The 23,078-nt window shown below is 52.7% G+C and overlaps 1 protein-coding gene across 1 annotated transcript; it reads right to left on the minus strand.

The window, feature by feature from the left end:
• Positions 1–406: 406 nt before the first annotated feature.
• RABGGTA (Rab geranylgeranyltransferase subunit alpha) lies at positions 407–15,266 on the minus strand. The gene is made up of 16 exons (XM_085565423.1): positions 14,877–15,266; positions 13,428–13,526; positions 12,355–12,470; positions 11,234–11,400; positions 9,749–9,931; positions 8,726–8,809; positions 8,560–8,642; positions 6,866–6,967; positions 6,671–6,764; positions 6,540–6,591; positions 5,933–6,021; positions 3,509–3,597; positions 3,315–3,419; positions 1,671–1,784; positions 1,276–1,363; positions 407–673 (listed from the first exon to the last, which is right to left on the minus strand). The coding sequence occupies exons 1-16, from the start codon at positions 15,264–15,266 to the stop codon at positions 525–527; spliced, it is 2,004 nt and encodes a 667-aa protein (XP_085421549.1). The 3' UTR covers positions 407–524.
• Between the last annotated feature and the right edge of the window lie 7,812 nt (positions 15,267–23,078).

The raw sequence follows: 23,078 nt of genomic DNA on the forward strand, positions 1-23,078 counted from the left end.
GAGGAACTGGGAAGGGATTGGATGGAACTGGGAGGAACTGGGAGGAACTGGGAAGGGATTCAATGGAACTGGGAGGAACTGGGAGGAACTGGGAAGGGATTCAATGGAACTGGGAGGAACTGGGAGGAACTGGGAAGGGATTCAATGGAACTGGGAGGAACTGGGAGGAACTGGGAAGGGATTGGATGGAACTGGGAGGAACTGGGAGGAACAGGGAGGAACTGGGAGAGGATTGAATGGAACTGGGAGGAACAGGGAGGAACTGGGAAGGGATTGGATGGAACTGGGAGGAACTGGGAGGAACTGGGAGGAACAGGGAGGAACTGGGAAGGGATTGGATGGAACTGGGAGGAACTGGGAGGAACTGGGAAGGGATTGGATGGAACTGGGAGGAACTGGGAGGAACTGGGAGGAACGGGGCCGTGCCTTTATTGAACGCCGGACCCGGAAGTTCCCGCGCCGCCCGGCAAAGGGGGCGTGGCCAGCGCGGGCGAAGGGGCGTGGCCGGCAGCGGCAGCAGCCAATCAGCTGAAGGCGACCTCGACGCCCGGCAGCAGCTCGGCCAGGTGGGCGGGGCCGCCGGGGGCGGAGCCCAGCGGGGTCTCGGCCAATCCCAGCCGGGCCAGGCGGGGCCAGGCAGCCAATGGGGCGAGAGCGGGGGCGTGGCCAATGGCTGGGGGGGTGGGGCCGTCAGACCACGCCCACTGCGGGCTAAGCCACGCCCCCTTCCCCCTCCCCAGCGCGGGAAATGCCGGCCCAGTATGGACCAGTATAGACCAGTATGGACCAGTATGGAGCCACAGAGCTGCCCAGTCCCTCCCAGTATAAACCAGTGCCCTCCCCGTCCATCCCAGGGTCCCCCCAGTTGCTCCCAGTCCCTCCCAGTATAACCCAGTTCATCCCAGTTCCCTCCCAGTCCCTCCCAGTTCATCCCAGTATAAACCAGTTCCCTCCCAGTCCCTCCCAGTTCCTCCCAGTTCCCTCCCAGTCCCTCCCAGTTCATCCCAGTCCCTCCCAGTCCCTCCCAGTTCCCTCCCAGTTCCTCCCAGTCCCTCCCAGTTCCTGCCAGTTCCCTCCCAGTTCCCTCCCAGTTCATCCCAGTTCCCTCCCAGTTCATCCCAGTCCCTCCCAGTTCATCCCAGTCCCTCCCAGTTCCCTCCCAGTCCCTCCCAGTTCCCTCCCAGTTCCCTCCCAGTTCCCTCCCAGTCCCTCCCAGTCCCTCCCAGTCCCCTCCCAGCGCCCTCCCAGTATAAACCAGTATAAACCAGTCCATACGGTTCCGGTCCAGCCGCAGCAGCTGCAGGCGGGGGAGGGGCGGGGCCACGCCCACCTCGGTCACGTGGTTGTCGGAGAGATCCAGTTCCTGCAAACTGGTTTGTACTGGGACGGACTGGGAGGGACTGGGAGGGACTGGGATGAACTGGGAGGGACTGGGAGGGACTGGGATGGACTGGGATGAACTGGGACGGACTGGGATGAACTGGGAGGGAACTGGGAGGGACTGGGAGGGAACTGGGACGGACTGGGATGAACTGGGAGGGAACTGGGAGGGAACTGGTTTATACTGGGAGGGACTGGGAGGAACTGGGAGGAACTGGGATGTAACTGGGATGTTACTGGGATGTGTTACTGGTTGAACTGGTGTGTTACTGGTTGAACTGGTTTCTCACCCTCAGGCGCCGCAGCGCTCCCAGCGCCGCCGGCAGCTCCCGCAGTTCGTTCCCAGCCAGATCCAGCCGGCTCAGCGCGGCCATCCGCTCCAGGAACGGCACCGCCGTCAGCCCCTGAACCAGTATAAACCAGTATAAACCAGTACAAACCAGTACAAACCAGTATGGACCAGTATAAACCCAAATAATGGCTATAAACCAGTATAAACCAGTATAACCCAGTATAACCCAGCTCCAGCCGGCGCAGCGCGGCCATCCGCTCCAGGAACGGCAGTGCCGTCAGCCCCTGAACCAGTATAAACCAGTATAAACCAGTATAAACCAGTATGGACCAGTATGGACCAGTATAAACCAGTATGGACCAGTATAAACCAGTATGGACCAGTATAAACCAGTATAAACCAGTATGGACCAGTAAAAACCCAAATAACGGCTATAAACCAGTATAAACCAGTATAACCCAGTATAACCCAGCTCCAGCCGGCTCAGCGCGGCCATCCGCTCCAGGAACGGCAGTGCCGTCAGCCCCTGAACCAGTATAAACCAGTATAAACCAGTATAAACCAGTATGGACCAGTATAAACCCAAATAAACCATTATAAACTGCTACAGACCAGTATAAACCAGTACAAACCACTACAAACCAGTTTAAACTGCTTTAAACCGCTATAAACCCTCCCAAACCAGTATAAACCAGTATGGCCCAGTACAAACCAGTACAAACCAGTATGGCCCAGTAGAAACCAGTACAAACCAGTATGGACCAGTACAAACCAGTATAAACCAGTATAAACCAGTATAAAAAATCCCAATTTTCTGCCTTTTTCCCCATTTTTAACCCTTTAATCCCCTCCCAGTCCCTCCAAATCCCCTCCCAGTTCATCCCAGTCCCCTCCCAGTATAAACCAGTATAAGCCAGTACCACACCAGTATAAACCAGTCCAAACCAGTATAAACCAGTATAAAAAAAATCCCCATTTTCCCCATTTTTTCCCCATTTTCCCCCATTTTTAACCCTTTCACTCCCTCCCACCACCCCCAAATCCCCTCCCAGTTCATCCCAGTCCCCTCCCAGTATAAACCAGTATAAACCAGTAACCCCCAACCCCAAACCAGTACAAACCAGTACAAACCAGTATAAACCAGTATAAAAAATCCCCATTTTTCCCCATTTTTCCACATTTTTAACCCTTTCACTCCCTCCCACCACCCCCAAACCCCCTCCCAGTCCATCCCAGTCCCCTCCCAGTATAAACCAGTATAAACCAGTAACCACAAACCCCAAACCAGTACAAACCAGTATAAACCAGTATTAAAAAATCCCAATTTTCTCCCTTTTTTCCCCATTTTCCCCCATTTTTAACCCTTTAATCCCTTCCCAGTCCCTCCAAATCCCCTCCCAGTCCATCCCAGTCCCCTCCCAGTATAAACCAGTACAAACCAGTAACCCCCAACCCCAAACCAGTACAAACCAGTATAAACCAGTATAAAAAATCCCCATTTTTCCCCATTTTTAACCCTTTAATCCCCTCCCACCACCCCCAAACCCCCTCCCAGCCCCCTCCCAGTACAAACCAGTAACCCCCCGACCCCAAACCAGTACAAACCAGTACAAACCAGTACAAACCAGTACAAACCAGTTACCTTACTGGCCAGGCTGAGCTCCTGCCCCGCTCCCAGCACGGCCAGCGCGGCCTCGAAGCGCGACTGGACATGGGCCACGAAGCCGGAGCGCAGCGGGTCCGCGGCCTGCCCAGTACAAACCAGTACAAACCAGTATAAACCGGTAACCAGTACAAACCAGTACAAACCAGTATAAACCAGTATAAACCAGTTACCCGCAGGCTCCCCAGGTGCTCCCGGATCTCGCGGGCGCCGCCCCGAGGATCCAACGCGGCCAAAAGCAGAGCCAGGGTCAGCAGGCAGCCTGCACCAGTATGGACCAGTATAAACCAGTATGGACCGGTATGGACCAGTATGGACCAGTATAAACCAGTATGGACCGGTATGGACCAGTATGGACAAGTATAAACCAGTATAAACCAGTATAGACCAGTATGGACCAGTATGGACCAGTATGGACCACTATAAACCAGTATGGACCAGTATGGACCAGTATAAACCAGTATGGACCAGTATAAACCAGTATGGACCAGTATAAACCAGTATGGACCAGTATGGACCAGTATGGACCAGTATAAACCAGTATGGACCGGTATGGACCAGTATGGACCAGTATAAACCAGTATGGACCAGTATAAACCAGTATGGACCGGTATGGACCAGTATAGACCAGAATTTTGGATTTTTTGGGGAATTTTGGGGTTTTTTGGGTTTTTTTTGGGTTTTTTTTAGGAATTTTGGGGTTTTTTTGGGGGGAATTTTGGGGATTTTTGAAGGGAATTTTGGGTGGGTTTTGGGTTTTTGGGGGTGAATTTTTTTTTTCTATTTTTGGAGTTTTTTGGGGGAATTTTGGGGTTTTTGGGGGAATTTTTGGGGTTTTTTTAGGTTGGTTTTGGGGTTTTTTGGGGGATATTTTGGGTGGGTTTTGGGTTTTTTTTTGCGGGAATTTTTTTGGTATTTTTGGAGTTCTTTGGGGGAATTTTGGGGGGTTTTGGGGTTTTTTTGGGGGGAATTTTGGGTGAGTTTCAGGTTCTTTTGGGGGGATTTTTTGGGGATTTTTTGGGGGGAATTTTGGAGCTTTTTTGGAGGATTTTTTTGGGGTGGTTTTGGGGTTTTTTGAAGGGAATTTTGGGGTTGGTTTGGGTATTTTGGGGTGTTTTGGGGCAATTTTAGGGGTGTTTGTGGGGGCATTTTTAGGGTGGTTTTTGGGGAGTAAATTTGGGAATTTTTGGGGTATTTTGGGTTATTTTTTGCTGGTTTTTGGGGATTTTTGAGATTAATTTTGGGTATTTCTGGGGTATTTTTGGCTGGTTTTTTGGGTATTTTTGGCTGGCTTTTAGTCCATTTTTGGGAGTAATTCTGGGTATTTTTGGGGTGTTTTTGGCTGGTTTTTGGGGAGTGATTGTGGGCAGTTTTGGGACATATTTTGGGGTATTTTGGGGTATATTTTGGGGTATTTTGGGGTATATTTCGGGGTATTTTTGGCTGGTTTTTGGAAGTAATTATGGGTATTTTTTGGGACATATTTTGGGGTATTTTGGTGTATATTTTGGGGTATTTTTGGCTGGTTTTTGGCAGTAATTCTGGGTATTTTGGGGTATATTTAGGGGCATTTTTGGGGTATACTTTGGGTTATTTTTGACTGGTTTTTGGCAGTAATTCTAGGTAATTTTGGGGTATATTTTAGGGTATTTTTGGCTGTTTTTTGACAGTAATTGTGGGTATTTTTGGGGTATGTTTTGGGGTACTTTGGGGTATATTTTGGGATATTTTGGGCTGGTTTTTGGCAGTAATTCTAGGTAATTTTGGGGTATATTTCGGGGTATATTTGGCTGTTTTTTGACAGTAATTGTGGGTATTTTTGGGCTATATTTTGGGGTATTTTTGGGTATATTTTAGGGTATTTTTGGCTGGTTTTTGGCAGTAATTCTAGGTAATTTTGGGGTATATTTTGGGGTATTTTGGGGTATATTTTGGGGTATTTTTAGCTGTTTTTTTCCAGTAATTCGAGGTATTTTGGGGGTATATTTCAGGGTATTTTTGGCTGGTTTTTGACAGTAATTGTGGGTATTTTTGGGGTATGTTTTGGGGTATTTTGGGGTATTTTTGGCTGGTTATTGGCAGTAATTCTGGGTATTTTTGGGGTATATTTTGGGGTATTTTTGGGGTATATTTTAGGGTATTTTTGGCTGGATTTGGCAGTAATTCTGGGTATTTTTGGGGTATATTTTGGGCTATTTTTGGGGTATATTTTGGGGTATTTTTGGCTGGATTTGGCAGTAATTCTGGGTATTTTTTGGGTATATTTTGGGGTATTTTGGGGTATAATTTGGGGTATTTTTGGCTGTTTTTTGACAGTAATTGTGGGTATTTTGGGGGTATATTTTGGGGTATTTCGGGGTATATTTTTGGGGTATTTTTGGCTGGATTTGGCAGTAATTCTGGGTATTTTTGGGGTATTTTTGGCTGGTTTTTGGCAGTAATTCTGGGTATTTTGGGGTATATTTTGAGGTATTTTGGGGTATATTTCGGGGTATTTTGGGGTATTTTTGGCTGTTTTTTGGCAGTAATTCTGGGTATTTTTGAGGTATATTTTGGGGTATTTTGGGGTATATTTTGGGGTATTTTGGGGCTCTCACCGCGGCTCTGGGGCTCCAGCTCCAGCAGCTCCCGGCACACCTGGACCTGCTCCTGCAGCACCGGCGCCGCCGCCACGCCCAGCTCCGGCCTGGGGGCGGCGCCAGAGAGCGGAAGGGGCGGGGCTTGATAAAGGGGCGTGGCCAGAGCTCCAAAAGGGGCGGGGCTTGATAAAGGGGCGGGGCCAGAGCGCAAAAAGGGCGGGGCTTGCAGAAATGGGCGGGGTCAGAGCTCAAAAAGGGGCGGGGCTTGAGAAATGGGCGTGGTCAGAGCGCAAAAGGGGCAGGGCTTGAAAAGGGGGCGGAGCTTTGCATAAAGGGGCGTGGTCATAGCTCAAAAGGAGGCGTGGCTTGTCACAAAGGGGCGTGGCTTGCAACAAGGGGGCGGGGCTTAACGGGATTAGGAATTGGGTGGGCGTGGCTCAAACCCATGGGAAGGAATGGCAGCAGGGGTGGGCGTGGCTTAATTAAGGGGCGTGGCTTGGGAAAAGGGGCGTGGCTTCACCCCATTTAGAAGGATGATTGGCAGCTCAATGTGGGTGTGGCCCAAGGAGGTGGGGGTTGAGGGAAAGGGGGCGTGGCTTTGCCAAAAAAAGGGGGCGTGGCTCACCAGAACAGCTCCCGCTCCACGATTGGCTCCTGCCACCACGCCTCGGCCTCACCTGGGGGAGAAAAGGGCGTGGCCAGGTGAGGAAGGGGCGTGGCCAGAAGCGGGCGGGGTCCGAGGGGGCGTGGCCTCACCTGGCAGCAGCGTCACCTGGCGGGGGGCGGAGTCAGCCCAGGTGACCTCCAGGTGGGCGGGGCTCTCGGTGGGCGGGGCAGGGAGGTGGCAGAGCTGATGTCACCCGTCAAGGTGTGCCAGGTGAGGTGACCACGCCCACCCCCCAAGCCACGCCCACCCCGGCCCCGCCCTCCTGCCTTTGGGGGGGAGGATACCCAGGTGTGGCTGGGGCGTGGCCGCCCCTCGGCCGAGCGCCACGGCCCGGCCAGGGCGGAGCCGTCCACGGTCGCCTTCAGCTCCGGGCACTCCGGGTTAACCTGTGGGGGGGTAAAGCGCAAAGTTTTGGGGGTTTTCCTACTAAAAATCCAGAATTTGCAGCCCCAAAATTGGAGTTTTTAACAGTGAAGTGTTGAGGACATCAGGTCTACCCATTGGAATGAATGGGGGTTTACAGACACCAGGTCTACCCCATTAAAGTCAATGGGGATCTTTGGACACCAGGTCTACCCCATTAAAGTCAATGGGGATTTTGGGACACCAGGTCTACCCCATTAAAGTCAATGGGGATTTTGGGACACCAGGTCTACCCCATTAAAGTCAATGGAGATTTATGGACACCAGGTCTACCCCATTAAAGTCAATGGGGATTTGCGGACACCAGGTCTACCCCATTAAAGTCAATGGGGATTTGCGGCTACCAGGTCTACCCCATTAAAGTCAATGGGGATTTTGGGACACCAGGTCTACCCATTAAAGTCAATGGGGATTTTTGTGACACCAGGTCTACCCCATTAAAGTCAATGGGGATTTATGGACACCAGGTCTACCCATTAAAGTCAATGGGGATTTTGGGACACCAGATCTACTCATTAAAGTCAATGGGGATTTATGGACACCAGGTCTACCCATTAAAGTCAATGGGGATTTTGGGACACCAGATCTACTCATTAAAGTCAATGGGGATTTTGGGACACCAGGTCTACCCCATTTAAGTCAATGGGGATTTTGTGAGACCAGGTCTACCCATTAAAGTCAATGGGGATTTTGGGACACCAGGTCTACCCATTAAAGTCAATGGGGATTTTGGGACACCAGGTCTACCCCATTAAAATCAATGGGGATTTAAGGACACCAGATCTACCCATTAAAGTCAATGGGGATTTTGGGACACCAGGTCTACCCCATTAAAGTCAATGGGGATTTGGGGACACCAGGTCTACCCCATTGGAGTCAATGGGGATTTATGGACACCAGGTCTACCCCATTAAAGTCAATGGGGATTTGGGGACACCAGGTCTACCCATTAAAGTCAATGGGGGTTTACAGACACCAGGTCTACCCCATTAAAGTCAATGGGGATTTAAGGACACCAGGTCTACCCCATTAAACCCAATGGGGATTTTGGGTCACCAGGTCTACCCATTAAAGTCAATGGGAATACAGGGACACCAGGTCTACCCATTAAAGTCAATGGGGATTTAAGGACACCAGGTCTACCCCATTAAAGCCAATGGGGATTCAGAAGGACCGGTTTGGGAGGGCCCCCAGGAGTTTTGGGCAATCCAGATGATCTTTGGGGGTACCCAGGAGATTTTTGGGTGATCCGGGTGATTATTGGGGTTATTCAGGTGATGTTTTGGCGGGATCCAGGTGTATTCAGGTGATTTTGGGGATATCCAGGTGATTATAGGGTCTCCCAGGTGATTTTAAGGAGTTCTCAGGTGCATCCCGGTAGTTTTTGGCATTCTCGGATGATTTTGCAGGGTACCCAGGTGATTTTGGGGGCAATCCAGGTGGATCCAGTTGATTTTTGGGGTTCCCTGATGATTTTGGGGGTACTCAGGTGTATCCAGGTGATTTTTTGGGGGGACACAGATGATTTTTGGGGTTCCCAGGTGTCCCCACTCACCTTGACGGGCCGGGAGAAGATGACAGCCAGCGTCGCGTCCTCACGGTCGACATGGAGACAGATAACCCTAGGCGGCGGGGGGGCTGTCGGGGGGCACCCCAACATTCAGGGGGCGCCCCAAAAATCCAGGTGAGAGCCCCAGGGGTGGGAGGGAAGGCCGGGTTACCTCGGGAGAGGATGCAGCGCAGGTACACCCAGGCGCTTTGGTCCGTGGGGTCGGTGAAGACGGCGTTCTGCACCAGCTCCAGCTCTGGAGGCGCAAAGGGAGCAGCACAAAATCTCAGGGGGGCAAAGGGGCACCCCAAAACCTCGTGGGATGCCCCGAAATCTGAATGGGGGCGCCCAGGTGTGGGGGAGTACAGGTGTACTCATTAAACCCAATGGGGATTTGGAGACACCAGGTCTACCCCATTAAAGTCAATGGGGATTTTGGGACACCAGGTCTACCCCATTAAAGTCAATGGGAACTTGGGGACACCAGGTCTACCCCATTAAAGTCAATGGGGATTTGCGGATACCAGGTCTACCCCATTAAAGTCAATGGGGATTAATGGACACCAGGTCTACCCCATTAAAGTCAATGGGGATTTATGGATACCAGGTCTACCCCATTAAACCCAATGGGATTTTTAGGGACACCAGGTCTACCCCAATAAAGTCAATGGGGATTTTGGGACACCAGGTCTACCCATTAAAGTCAATGGGGATTTACGGACACCAGGTCTACCCATTAAAGTCAATGGGGATTTATGGACACCAGGTCTACCCCATTAAACCCAATGGGGATTTTGGGACACCAGGTCTACCCCATTAAAGTCAATGGAGATTTACCGATACCAGGTCTACCCCATTGAAGTCAATGGGGATTAGGGACACCAGGTCTACCCCATTGAAGTCAATGGGGATTTTGGGACACCAGGTCTACCCCATTAAAGTCAATGGGGATTTGCGGATACCAGGTCTACCCATTGAACTCAATGGGGATTAATGGACATCAGGTCTACCCATTAAAGTCAATGGAGATTTACCGATACCAGGTCTACCCCATTAAACCCAATGGGGATTTTGGGACACCAGGTCTACCCCATTAAACCCAATGGGATCTATTGACCACCATTAAACCCCCCTTTCTAGGATCGCCTGTCCATTTTTTTTGGGATCCGACAGATTTTTGGGAATTTTCTCTCACCTTCCTTCAGCTTTTCGGGCGGCAGCGCCCCGGGCTCGCCCCGGGCGGGCGCCAGCAGCCGCAGCCGGTGGTGCCAGGCCGAGAAGTTGGAGAAGTCGCGGCTCAGCAGCGCCCCAGAGAATGCCAGCTCGGCCTCGGGGTCCTGCCCGGCCACCAGAGCCCGCCGGTGCTCCCAGGCGTGGACTGGGAGGGCACCAGTACAAACCAGTAAGGACTGGGAGCCGCCCCCGAGCCCCTGAGGGCCGCGGCGGCAGCTCCCAGTATAAACCAGTAAGGCTTCATGCGCCCAAACCCATTCCCAGTGGGCTCCAAGTGTGATCTTGGGGTTTCCAGGTTTGCTGGGTTTATACTGGGAGGGCACCAGTACAAACCAGTAAGGACTGGGAGCCGCCCCCGAGCCCCTGAGGACCATGGCAGCATCTCCCAGTATAAACCAGTAAGGACTGGGAGCTGCCCCCGAGCCCCTGAGGGCCATGGTGGCATCTTCCAGTATAAACCAGTAAGGACTGGGAGCTGCCCCGAGCCCCTGAGGGCCGTCGTGGCATCTCCCAGTATAAACCAGTAAGGACTGGGAGCTGCCCCGAGCCCCTGAGGGCCATGGTGGCATCTCCCAGTACAAACCAGTAAGGACTGGGAGCTGCCCCGAGTCCCTGAGGGCTGTGGCAGCATCTCCCAGTATAAACCAGTAAGGACTGGGAGCCACCCTAAGCCCCTGAGGGCTGTGGCAGCATCTCCCAGTATAAACCAGTAAGCCCAGCACAACCCGAAGTCACTCCCAGTAGGTCCCAGGCCCCATCCCAGTATAAACCAGTAAGCCCAGCACCCCAAAAGTTGCTCCCAGTAGGTCCCAAAGCATCCCTGAGCTGCCTCCCAGTATAACCCAGTATCCCCCAGTATAACCCAGTACAACCCAGTGACCCCCAGCACCCCATCCCAGTACAAACCAGTACAAACCAGTATAAATCACAGTGGGTCACCAGGTCCTCCCGGCCAGCAGGGGGCGCACACACACACACACCCCAGTCCCTCTCCCAGTATAACCCAGTATAAACCAGTCCAAACCAGTAACCCCAGCCTTATCCCAGCACCCCGCCCCAGTATAAACCAGTATGAACCAGTACAACCCAGTACAACCAGTACACACAGCGCCAGGTCCTCCCGGCCAGCAGGGGGCGCTCACACACACACACCCCAGTCCCTCTCCCAGTATAACCCAGTACAAACCAGTCCAAACCAGTGACCCCAGCCCTCTCCCAGCACCCCCAGCACCCCATCCCAGTATAAACCAGTACAAACCAGTACAACCAGTACACACAGCGCTAGGTCCTCCCGGCCAGCAGGGGGCGCTCACACACACACTGATGTCCCTCTCCCAGTATAACCCAGTACAAACCAGTCCAAACCAGTGACCCCAGCCCTACCCCAGCACCCCCAGCACCCCGTCCCAGTCCAAACCAGTATGAACCAGTACAAACCAGCACTCACAGTTGCGGGGGTCGGCCGCCAGCAGGCGCTCGCACAGCGCCAGGTCCTCCCGGCCAGCAGGGGGCGCCGGGGCGTGGCCCAGCACCCAGCCCCGGTGGTGCCACGCCCCGTAGGATTTGGGGTTCACCCCCAGGCACTGCCCCACGAACGCCAGCTCCGAGGGCACCCTGCCACCAGTACAAACCAGTAAGGACCAGTACGGACCAGTGCGGACCCGGTGTGAACCGGTGCGGGCCCGTGTAAGTGGCAAAAAACAGGAAAAAAACACTAAAAACCAGTCAAAACCAGTAAAAACCAGTATAAAACAGTAAAAAAAGTGTAAGGCAAACCAGTATAAACCAGTAAAGACCAGTATAAACCAGTATGGGTCAGTAGGGACCAGTATGAGTGGCAAAAACCAGTCAAAACCAGTAAAAGCCAGTAAAAACCAGTGTAAACCAGTAAAAAAAGTATAAAGTAAACCAGTATAGATCAGTATAAACCAGTATGGACCAGTATGGACCACTATGGACCAGTATGGACCAGTATGGATGGTAAAAACCAGTAAAAACTACAAAAAAAGAGTAAAAACCAGTAAAAAACAATAAAAACCAGTAAAAACCAGTAAGAACCAGTAAGAACCAGTAAGAACCAGTAAAAAAAGTATAAGGCAAAGCAGTATAAACCAGTCGAAACCAGTACAAACCAGTATGGACCAGTATGGATGGTAAAAACCAGTAAAAACCAGTAAAACCAGTAAAAACCAGTAAAAACCAGTATAAACTAGTATAAACCAGTAAAAACCAGTAAAAACCAGTAAGAATTAGAAAAAAAACAGTAAAAACCAGTAAAAAGCAGTAAAAAAAGTATAAGGCAAAGAAGTATAAACCAGTATAAACCAGTACAAACCAGTAGGGACCAGTATGGATGGTAAAAACCAGTCAAAACCAGTATAAACCAGTAAAAAAAGTAAAAACCAGTACAAACCAGTACAAACCAGTGCCCTCCCAGTACCCTCCCAGTACAAACCAGTAGCCCCAAACTCCCTTTTAACCCTTTCTCGCCCCCTCCCAGTACAAACCAGTGCCCTCCCGGCCCCTCCCGGCCCAAACCAGTATAAACCAGTATAAACCAGTACGAACCAGTCCCCTCCCAGTGCTCCCAGTGCCCGCCGGCGCAGGTTCCAGCAGGTGCCCACGTCGGGATTGGCCGCCAGCACGGCGCCCGTCAGGGACAGCACCTGGGCGGGGGGCGGCCCCTGCAGAGACCAGTATAAACCAGTATAAACCAGTATAAACCAGTACGGACCAGTACAAACCAGTATAAACCCAGTACATCCCAGTTTCTCCCCGGTAATTCCCAGTTCCGGTCCGGGGCAGCACCTGGGTGGGCGGCGCCCCCTGCTGGACAGGTGGGAACCAGTATAGACCAGTATAAACCAGTTCAAACCAGTATAAACCAGTATAGACCAGTATAAACCAGTTCAAACCAGTATAAACCAGCATGAACCAGTAAAAACCAGTTCAAACCAGTATAAACCACTTCCAATCAGGGATAACACCTGGGCGGGCAGCGCCCCCTGCTGGACAGGTGGGATCCCAATATAAACCAGTATGAACCAGTACAGACCAGTACAGACCAGTTTAATACCCTCCCAGTCCTTCCCAGTATAAACCAGTAACCCTGAACCCATTCCCAGTACAAACCAGTAACCCCGAACCCATTCCCAGTACAAACCAGTAACCCCAAACCCATTCCCAGTACAAACCAGTAACCCCAAACCCATTCCCAGTTCATCCCAGTAACCCCAAACCCATTCCCAGTTCAAACCAGTAACCCCAAACCCATTCCAGTACAAACCAGTAACCCCAAACCCATTCCCAGTATAAACCAGTAAACCCAAACCCATTCCCAGTATAAACCAGTAACCCCAAACCCATTCCAGTACAAACCAGTAACCCCAAACCCATTCCCAGTATAAACCAGTAAACCCAAACCCATTCCCAGTACAAACCAGTAACCCCAGACCCATTCCCAGTATAAACCAGTAACCCCAAACCCATTCCCAGTTCAAACCAGTAACCCCAAACCCATTCCCAGTATAAACCAGTAACCCCAAACCCATTCCCAGTTCAAACCAGTAACCCCAAACCCATTCCCAGTACAAACCAGTAACCCCCAGTCCCTCCCAGTCCCTCCCAGTACAAACCAGTACCCCCAGTAAGGCGTCCATGGCCTCCCGGTAGTGCCTCAGTTTCTCCTCCCGCTGCCGGCGCCGGGCGGAGTCCGCGGGGCGGAGCTTGAGCCGCCCGTGCTGGGAGGGAACTGGTTTATACTGGGAGGGACTGGGAGGGACTGGGAGGGAACTGGTTTATACTGGGAGGGACTGGGAGGGACTGGGAGGGAACTGGTTTATACTGGGAGGGACTGGGAAGGAACTGGAAGGGAACTGGTTTATACTGGGAGGGACTGGGAGGGAACTGGGAGGGACTGGGAGGGAACTGGGAGTTACTGGGAGGGAACTGGTTTATACTGGGAGGGACTGGGAGGGAACTGGTTTATACTGGGAGGGACTGGGAAGGAACTGGAAGGGAACTGGTTTATACTGGGAGGGACTGGGAGTTACTGGGTGGGAACTGGGAGTTACTGGGAGGGACTGGGAGGGAACTGGGAGGAACTGGGAGGGACTGGGAGGGAACTGGTTTATACTGGGAGGGACTGGGAGGGAACTGGGAGGGAACTGGTTTATACTGGGAGGGAACTGGTTTATACTGGGAGGAACTGGTTTATACTGGGAGGGACTGGGAGGGGACTGGGAGGGAACTGGGAGGGACTGGGAGGGGACTGGGAGGGACTGGGAGGGAACTGGGAGGGACTGGGAGGGAACTGGGAGGAACTGGGAGGGACTGGGAGGGGACTGGGAGGGAACTGGGAGGGAACTGGGAGGGAACTGGGAGGAACTGGGAGGGACTGGGAGGGGACTGGGAGGGAACTGGGAGGGACTGGGAGGGAACTGGGAGGAACTGGGAGGGACTGGGAGGGAACTGGGAGGAACTGGGAGGGACTGGGAGGGAACTGGGAGGGACTGGGAGGGACTGGGAGGGAACTGGTTTGGGGTTTGGGGTGACTGGGATGGACTGGGATCAAACTGGGAGGGACTGGGCCATACTGGGATGGACTGGGAATGGGATTTGGGGTTACTGGGATGAACTGGGAGGGAACTGGGAGTTACTGGGAGGGAACTGGGAATGGGGTCTGGGGATACTGGGAGTGACTGGGATGAACTGGGACTTACTGGGAGGGGGTTGGGATGGACTGGGAAAGGACTGGGCCATACTGGGATGAACTGGGATGGACTGGGACGATACTGGGATGAACTGGTTTGAACTGGGAGGTTACTGGGATGAACTGGGAGGGACTGGGAAACCAAACTGGGCAAACTGGGAGGGACTGGGACCATACTGGGAGGGACTGGGAGGGAACTGGGAGGGACTGGGATGAACTGGGATGAACTGGGACGTTACTGGGATGAACTGGGACGTTACTGGGATGAACTGGGAGGGACTGGGAGCTCCCGGCCGGTTCCATTCCCCCCGCGGGGGGGGGCGGGGTTCGCTCCCGGTCGGTTCCATTCCCCCCGGGGGGGGGGGAGCCGTTCCCTCACCATTTCCTCAGCTGGGCGCGGCGCGCTGCGGGACCTGCGGGCGGCAGCGGCGCTGCGGGCGGCTCCCGGCGCTGATCCCGCTGCTCCCGGTGGGACCCGCTCCCCCTTTCCCCGATCCCGGCTCCCACCGGAGCGGCGGCGGCGGCGGCGGAGGCGGAGGGCGGCGCGGGGGCTGCCGGAAATGGCGGCGGCGGCGGGCGCGGGGCATGCCGGGATGCACCGAGGCAAAGGCGCGGCGGCCGCGGGGCATGCCGGGATGCACCGAGGCGAACGCGCGGCGCCATGTTGTCGCGCCGCGCGGCGCGCTTTACGGCGGCGGGTGCGGAGTGTCGCGGAGCGGCGGGCGCGGCTCGCTTTACGGCGGTGGGGCTGGGAACACCTGGAGAACATCTGGGAACATCTGGGAACGGCTGGAAAGGGCTGGAAAGGGCTGGAAAGGGCTGGGAACGGTTGGGAACGGCGGGTACCCAGGTAGAGAGGGTTCACAATCTGGCTATACTCGGGAATGTGCATTCTCCAAAAACAATGACGCCTAGGAAAGCTTGTGTTTCCTTTTTGCTGGTTGGTGGGGACATAGCTGTGATCTTGTTGATGACCTCAGTGGGAATCTGGTGCCATCCGTCATGCCATTTCAGTCCCAGGAACTGGATCTCTTCAGCAGGTCCATTGACTTTTCTTGATGGCGAAGCTTCTAGTAGTATCTGGATGATCTTCTCACCTCTCTCAAACACTTCCATTGCCATGTTCCCCCACACAACGATGCCATCGATGTATTGCAGGTGTTCTGGAGCCTCACCCTTTTCCAGTGCAGCCTGGATCAGTCCATGGCAGATGGTGGGGCTGTGTTTCCACCCCTGGGGCAGTCGGTTCCAGGTGTACTGTACGCCCCTCCAGGTGAAAGCAAACTGAGGCCTGCATTCTGCTGCCAGAGGAATGGAGAAAAACATGTTAGCAATGTCAATAGTGGCATACCACTTTGCTGCCTTGGACTTCAGCTCGTGCTGGAGTTCCAGCATGTCCAGCACAGCAGCGCTCAGTGGCGGAGTCACTTCATTCAAGCCACAATAGTCCACAGTCAATCTCCATTCTCCATCAGACATGTGCACAGGCCAGACGTGGAAGGGTGAGTGGGCCTTACTGACCACCCCTTGGCTCTCCAGCTCACGGATCATTCTGTGGATGGGGATCACAACATCCCGATTCGTTCAATACTGCCAGCCGTGCACTGTCGAGGTGGCAATTGGCACTCATTGCTCTTCCACCCTCAGGAGTCCTACTGCAGATGGGTTCTCAGACAGTCCAGGCAAGGTGTTCAATTGCCTAATGTCCTCTGCCTTTACAGCAGCTATGCCAAAAGCCCACCTGAGTCCCTTTGGGTCTCTGTAACATCCGTTCTGGAGGAAGTCTATGCCCAGAACACACGGGGCCTCTGGGCCGGTCACAATGGATGTTTCTGCTGCTCCTTCCCAGCCAGGCTCACCTCAGCTCCCACCAGGGTCAATTGCTGCAATCCCCCCGTCACCCCAGCAATGGAAACAGGTTCTGCCCCACATGTCCCGATGGCATTGGGGTACACTGTGCACCAGTATCAGCTAAAGCTTCATATTTCTGTGGCTCTGATGTGCCAGGCCATCGGATCCACACTGACAAAAAGATCTGGTTTTCCTGTGCGTCTCCCTGGCTGGAGACAGGGGCCCCTCTAGCCCTGGTTGTTATTTCTTTCCTAGGCATACATGATAGAGGTACTTTAAAGGGGATCTGACAGATCATACTCGACAGCTCAGTCATGGGAGGCTGAGGCTGCCTTCACTTCACTGGAATTCCCTCGGTCAGTGCTTCCCTCCTTGAGCTGACACGCCCACGCTGCCAGGACAGAAATGGGTTTCCCATCCCACCTTCCCATGTCTTCCCCATGGTCACACAGAAAGAACCCCAGGCCAGCCCGTGGGGCGTACCCTCTCTCTCTGGCTGGGGAACGTTGGGCTCTGACTTTGGGGCCTGTGACTCGCACTGGGGCAATGTGGGAACTGTTCCTCCTCACCTCCACCCTCATCTCCCTCATCTCCTCTTTGAGTTCCTTGCCCACAGCAGAGCCATGAGCCTGCACTGGGCCATGGATCATACTCTCACAATTTCTCAGCTGCTGGCAGCAGAGCCCACTGTCTCTCGGCTGTTATCAGCATTGATCGTGGCAGTGAAGGTGGTGTACTGAGATGGCCCCAGCCTTGCCAGACTCCACAGCATTTGCCCTGTGCCCCTGACCTTGTTGGGGTCATTATCATGCTGTCCATCCCTCCCAAAGAGTACCTCCAATGCTGCCACTTCCCTCAGCTGTTGGATCCCTTCCTCAAGGGTTTTCCAGCACGTCTATGCTGGTGCTCCTGCATTCTCTCCCTGTGGACAAACCTCTCTCTGACACTCATTAAAATCCGCGCCCAGAGGGAAAGGGACCCTGGCTCCCTTACAAAAATCTGATTCATACCTGAGCCTTGGGTCAAGGGTCCCAAATTCCTTGCCTCACCACCATCCAGCTGGACACCTGTACCCATGAGGTCTCAGACTTGAAGCAGTCAGGTTGTATAAGCCTCACGTCTCCGTCATTCAATGTCCTTGTGCAGGTTACAGAGACTTTTGTGCGTCAGGGACTCGGTGATGATTGCAACCTTTGGTTCCCCTATGGGTTGTGAGGGCCTTCCCTTATCTGGGTGCTCTGATTCCATCTTAGACCTCCTTGTTTCTACAGGGGCGACTGCTGCTGGCTGTGGCTGCCTTTGTGGCTCAGCTGGAACCTGGACAGTTGTAACATCTGTGGGTTCCACTGCTGCCCCATCAGACTCTCCTTTTTTGGGGCAGGGGCAGGGCTTCTCACCAGCTGGGGAATGCACTCCTTCAGCATCTCCTGCATCTCCCTCAGCAGACCCCCACCCAGTCTGGGTGGTTCATATCTGGGGTGGCTGTGGGGCAGGGTCAGGCTCTGGGGCAGCAGCATCCCTGGTCTCTGGGGCCGTGTCAGGTTCTGGGCTGGGTGTCAGGGTGGTTATCCAGGTTAATCTTCCCTTGTCTCTCAGTGCCAAATAGAACAGGGCTAACAGCAACACAGCCCCTGTATGATATCATTGGTATTTGGAGTGGATCTGAGCCCTTCACAAACTGGTGGGGCAGCCCCAAAGAGATGGTTAAAGGCTTGGGCGAAAATTTCCCCCGGTGTCATTTCCTCACAGTAGGTGCCATTATTAAAGTAACCCCAAAAGCACACAGTTAGTGTGTGACAGCTGTGAATCCATGTGCCTGCTTCCCAGAGGAAGTTAAAGATCCATGAATTCTTCCCCTTATTCACCCATAAAACAAACCGGAGAACAGCCACAGCAGCCTTGGCTGTAGGAGCCGTGTTTAGATCAGGGCCTGCAAATGGAGAAATGCAGCCACGGTTCCGTGCCACCCAAACCAGGGCAGGCTGGAGCACAGGGTGCCGCTGAACGAGGTTTCTGTAGCAGCACACAGAAATTGGATTACTCAAGAACTGTTATTCCCTTTTTTGTTCCTGTGCCCTCGAGCTGCACGTTGGGTGCCAAAATCTGTCTTGGTTTGCAAAGACAGGAGTCTGCTAAGGAAGGCAGGACCCTCCCTGAAATGGGGAAAAAAATAAATGTAGACCCCCTCCCTGTAAATTGCTATAAATTTGAAGTTAAGGGCGACTCTCAGGCAAAAATATGGGAGCAGGAATAACAGTTCTTTATTAGGGAAGAAAATAAAAAGATAAAATAAACAATGTAGTGAACCAACCTCTAACAGATGGCAATTGAATACATCTTGCCTCGCAATCTAGGACACAACTTATTCAGCATGAATCACATCCATTTACCACATGCCCCTTACCCACAGATATTGCCCACCTGAGACTGACATGCCAAAATATTTTTTAAAAATTATGCATTTTTCTTCATAAATAAAATTTAATTAAGTTTTAATAAATTATTTCAATTAATTAATTTTAGCTTAATAACAATTAAAATTTTATTTTGCTTATGAATAAAAATATTGATCAATATTTTATTATTTCATTTTAATGCTTGTATAAAAAAATCTCTATATGTGTCTTGTAACCAAAAAATTATTGGTCATTGGTTCTAAGTAACACAATTAATTCATCGACCACTATTGGCTATTGATTGGGCACTCGGGGGGCTCGGGCGGGGCTCGCTGGGCGCGGGGGCTGATGGGAGTTGTAGGCGCGGGTACAATGCAGTGTAACGGGGCCGCGGAGCATCACGGGAGTTCCAGGCACAGCGACAGCGGCACTCGTGCGGCGCGGGGCATGACGGGAGATGAAGTCACGGCTGGAACAGCGCTGGCCGTGCGCCGCGGAGCATGATGGGAGCTGTAGTCTCGGAAGTGGTTCGGACGCGGCGTTTGGGGTCCGGGAAGGCCTCGGGGACACTTTTGCATGGGGCAGATGGGCGGCGGATACTGGGGGGGGCGGTGTGTGTGTGCGCGCGCGCGTGTGTGTGTGTGTGTGTGTGTGTGTGTGTGTGTGTGTGTGTGTGTGTGTGTGTGTGTGTGTGTGTGTGTGTGTGTTTGTGGAGCGCAGGGCATGTCGGGCGTTGTAGTCCCGACCCCATGGGACTCTAGTGGTCTGCGTGGCATTATGGGAGTTGTAGGCAAAAAGAAAAGATGGCGCTGACTCCAGGCACCGCCCCCAAAGCGATGATCCCATGCGCTGATTAGCTAGGGGCTTTGATGGGCGGGAGCCTCGGCCAATGGGAGGCGGCGGAGGCGGGAACTGCCATTCAACCCCTCCAGTCCCTCCCAGTACAGCCCAGTTCATCCTCAGTACAGCCCAGTAAAAACCAAGTTCCCCCCCAGTCCTTCCCAGTACAGCCCAGTCCCTCCCAATACACCTGAGTTCATTCCCAGGCCCTCCCAGTTTCTCCCAATGTCATCCACAGTATGCTGCAGTATTGTCAAGTCTTCCCCACAATGTCCCTAGTTTGTCCCAGTATCCCCCAGTTTCACTCCCAGTTTCACTCCCAGTATGTCCCAGTGTGTCCCAGCCCACCCAGATTCCCCCTCAGCATTCCTCATGTTCCCAGGCTGTCCCAGTGCCCCACAGGATCACTCCCAGTATGTCCCAGTGTGTCCCACAGCATTCCCAGTGTTCCCCAATGTGTCCCAGTCCTCCCCAGTGTTTCCAAGGACAGTTTAATTTCTCAGGGCTGCCGTGGCAGCCAAACCCAGCAGTGGGGTCAGTGCAGTGCCCATGGCCACAGCCCCTTGCAGTGCCCAGTGTAGCTGGGGCTGATGATCCACCCTCACAGCTGGCCCTGGGCCGGTCTGGAGGAGTTTTGGTGGCACCTTGGGCTGGCACACACCTGAGGAGGGTGTCTGTTTTCATGGGAAACTCAGGGGTTTTAGATTGCTCCAAACATAGAAAAAGGGAAAGCCCCTCTTAGGCTGGGTGCAGCCAGCTCTGCAGGCACAGCAGGTCCCAGGTGAGTGAGGACACACAGGATGGGCTGGGGCAATGTGGAGCAAGGTTGTCCATGCTGGGCCAGAGCTCAGGGCACAGCTTCTCTGAGCAGGCCAGAGCTCCTGAGGGGAGACCCTGGCTCAATATCAATCACAGAATGCTGCAATCGCCTCTGATCTAAAGAGAAATGTAATAAAATACACCCTTTAAAACAGGAATGTGTATTTCTTACAAGCTCTTTGAAATCTTTCTCCACAACTGGAAGAGGAAAACTTTAATGACCCTCTCAGGGCTTTGGTGTTGTTTGCATCAGACTCAGTCCCTGAGAGTGTCTTCAAAAAACTTCTCAAGAACTCAAAGCTAAATTTAAACTCCAAAGTTTCTTGAAGTTTTAATGGGTCCCACTGAGGAACAGGACTGAGAAAGTTTCCCCAGGTTCCCGTCAGAGCAGAACACTGGAGTCAGTGATGACAGCTGGGCACAAGCAAGGGAAAGGTGTCTCTGGTGCTGAGCAAACCTCGATGTGTTTCAGGAATGCAAAGGGCCCAGGCCTGAGCCCCAGCCCCTGGCAAGGCAGATCCTGTCCCTCCCTCATTGCTCAGGGCTCTTCCCGGGATGGGCACTGGCATGTGGGGATGTGCAGTGCCAAGGGCAGGACCATGGGGCGGCCCCTGCCAGGCTGCTGAGCAGGGACAAGGAGGCACTGAGGCCCCAGGGCTGCAAGGGTCACTTGTCCCCTGGTGGCCTCAGGCCCAGGGCCAGCAGCCATGGCCAAAGGGCTGCACAGGTTGGCTCTGTCAGGGCCTTGCAGCTGCTGCACATCCCTGAGCCCTCTGCAGCCCAGGCTGTCCCACGGTGTCCCTGCCCTGCGCCTCTGTCCCTGCAGGCTGTCGTCACCCCCGGCTGCCCCACCTCGCTGGCCCTTCCTTTGCTGGCAGCTCTGCCTCCTGCTGCCCCTGCCTGGCCACACAAAGCCTTGGCCTTGATACCCAAAGGGTTAATTCCATTTTTACTGTGCTGGGAACTTTTAACACAAGAACAATGCATGCAGGAGCTGCTTTTCCAGCAAGGACAGTTGGAAGTGTAGAAGACATCTGGCTCAAGAATGCAGTGATAGAAAAAGCAAGGACTGAACCTGGGAACTTGGGGTGGGTTTTATGGCAATGGGTAAATGGTAATACACATTTAGCGACTGTGTATAAGCAACACACAGGTAGAGTTACATGTCCACATACGGTTAGGAGTTATCCCTCACTAGACCCAAGGCCTGAATAAATGATCCCCTCTTAAATAGCAAATTAGTGTTAAGGAGTCTTGTTCTGATATTTCAGAGATTTGGTGGCCATGGGGCCTCACAGAACCCAGCTGTCAGCTGTGACTCTGTGCAAACTCATGGAACAAAGGGTCCATGGTGACACAGCGAAACCCCATGGAACCAAAATCCATTTTGGCACACTGGGGCCACATTGAACCAATGGTCCATTGTAACACCACGGATCCAAGGAGACCATTGTGACCCTGAGAAACCTCTTGGAACCAAGTGGCCATTCTGACACAGCAAGGCCTCATGGAACCACAGGTCCATTGTGACACTGCAAGGTCACACGGAACCAAGGTGGCCATGGAACCAAGGTTGTGCCATGGAACCTCATGGAACAATGGGACCATGGTGACACTGTGGAACCAGGGAGACTGTTTTTGGCAGTAGGAAAGCTCATGGAACCCCAAGTCCATTGTGACACGGGGAGGCCTCATGGAACCAAGGGACCATTGTTAAACTGTGTGGCTTCATGGAACCATGAGCCATTGGGACACAGCATGGCATCTCATGGAGCCAAGAGTCCATTGTGACACTGTGGGGCCCTGTGGAACCAAGGGGAGCACAGTGACTTTGTGGGGCCTTATGGAACAATGGAGACTGTTCTGACACTTTGGGACCCACTGGAACCAGGGGTCCATTAGAGCATGGCAGGGCCTCAGGGAACCAAGGGGACTGCAGTGAACACTGTGGGTCTCCATGGGATGAAGGGTCCAATGGAACCATTGTGTCACCATTGTGTCACTCTGGGGCATCCTGGAACCAAAGGTCCATTGTGACCCAGCAGGGCCTCATGGAACCATGGAGACCATTCCTACATTTTGAGGCCTTGTGAAACCAAAGGGCCTCTGTGGCACTGCAGAGCCTCGTGGGGCCAAGGGGACCATTGTGACACTGTGGGGCTCAGTGACACCAATGGTCTGTTGTCACACTGCCAGGCCTTAGGTGTGGGTGCTCTGCTTGTTTTTTCTACCTGTGTCCTGGTCAGGATTAAAGGTACTTGAGATGATAGTTCATGTTCAGACTCAGGTGCTTCTTGTTTCTCATCAGTGTTTCAACCTCACAATTGTGAATTCTGCAATCTTTCATTAGCAAGTCACAAAATGACCAAATATCTCTTGTTAAGAGGTCTTTTAAAATTATCCAACCAAAGAATGACACCTAAATTATTTTCCATTTTAACCCAATAATTGATTCCTCGAAGCCAGCAATGCAGACTTTTCTGTCCAATCACAAAATATCACCCAAACCCATAAAGGAGAAAGTAAATAAGAAGAACCTGTGTCCACCCTAAAACCTCAATATTGTATCATATTTATTATTATGTTCTAAAACACCAAACTCTATGTTTTCCACCCTGTGGTACTATGCACCTCTAACCAACTACGCACCTGTAACCCCAGTGCTATTAATCAAT

The sequence above is a fragment of the Lonchura striata genome, chromosome 36 (assembly GCF_050655825.1).
Source record: "Lonchura striata isolate lonStrDom1 chromosome 36, ASM5065582v1, whole genome shotgun sequence".
In the NCBI taxonomy this organism is placed as follows: domain Eukaryota; kingdom Metazoa; phylum Chordata; class Aves; order Passeriformes; family Estrildidae; genus Lonchura; species Lonchura striata.

Bases quoted from the DNA above. Each gene is read 5' to 3' on its own strand.
- RABGGTA (XM_085565423.1), bottom strand. From the start codon at position 15,266: ATGTTCTCCAGGTGTTCCCAGCCCCACCGCCGTAAAGCGAGCCGCGCC. The intron at 3,598-5,932 runs GTGAGAGCCCCA...ATACTGGTGCAG, and splicing joins GCTGGAGCCCCAGAGCCGCG to GCTGCCTGCTGACCCTGGCT. The intron at 674-1,275 runs GTATGGACTGGT...CCACCCCCCCAG, and splicing joins GCTGCGGCTGGACCGGAACC to CCATTGGCCACGCCCCCGCT.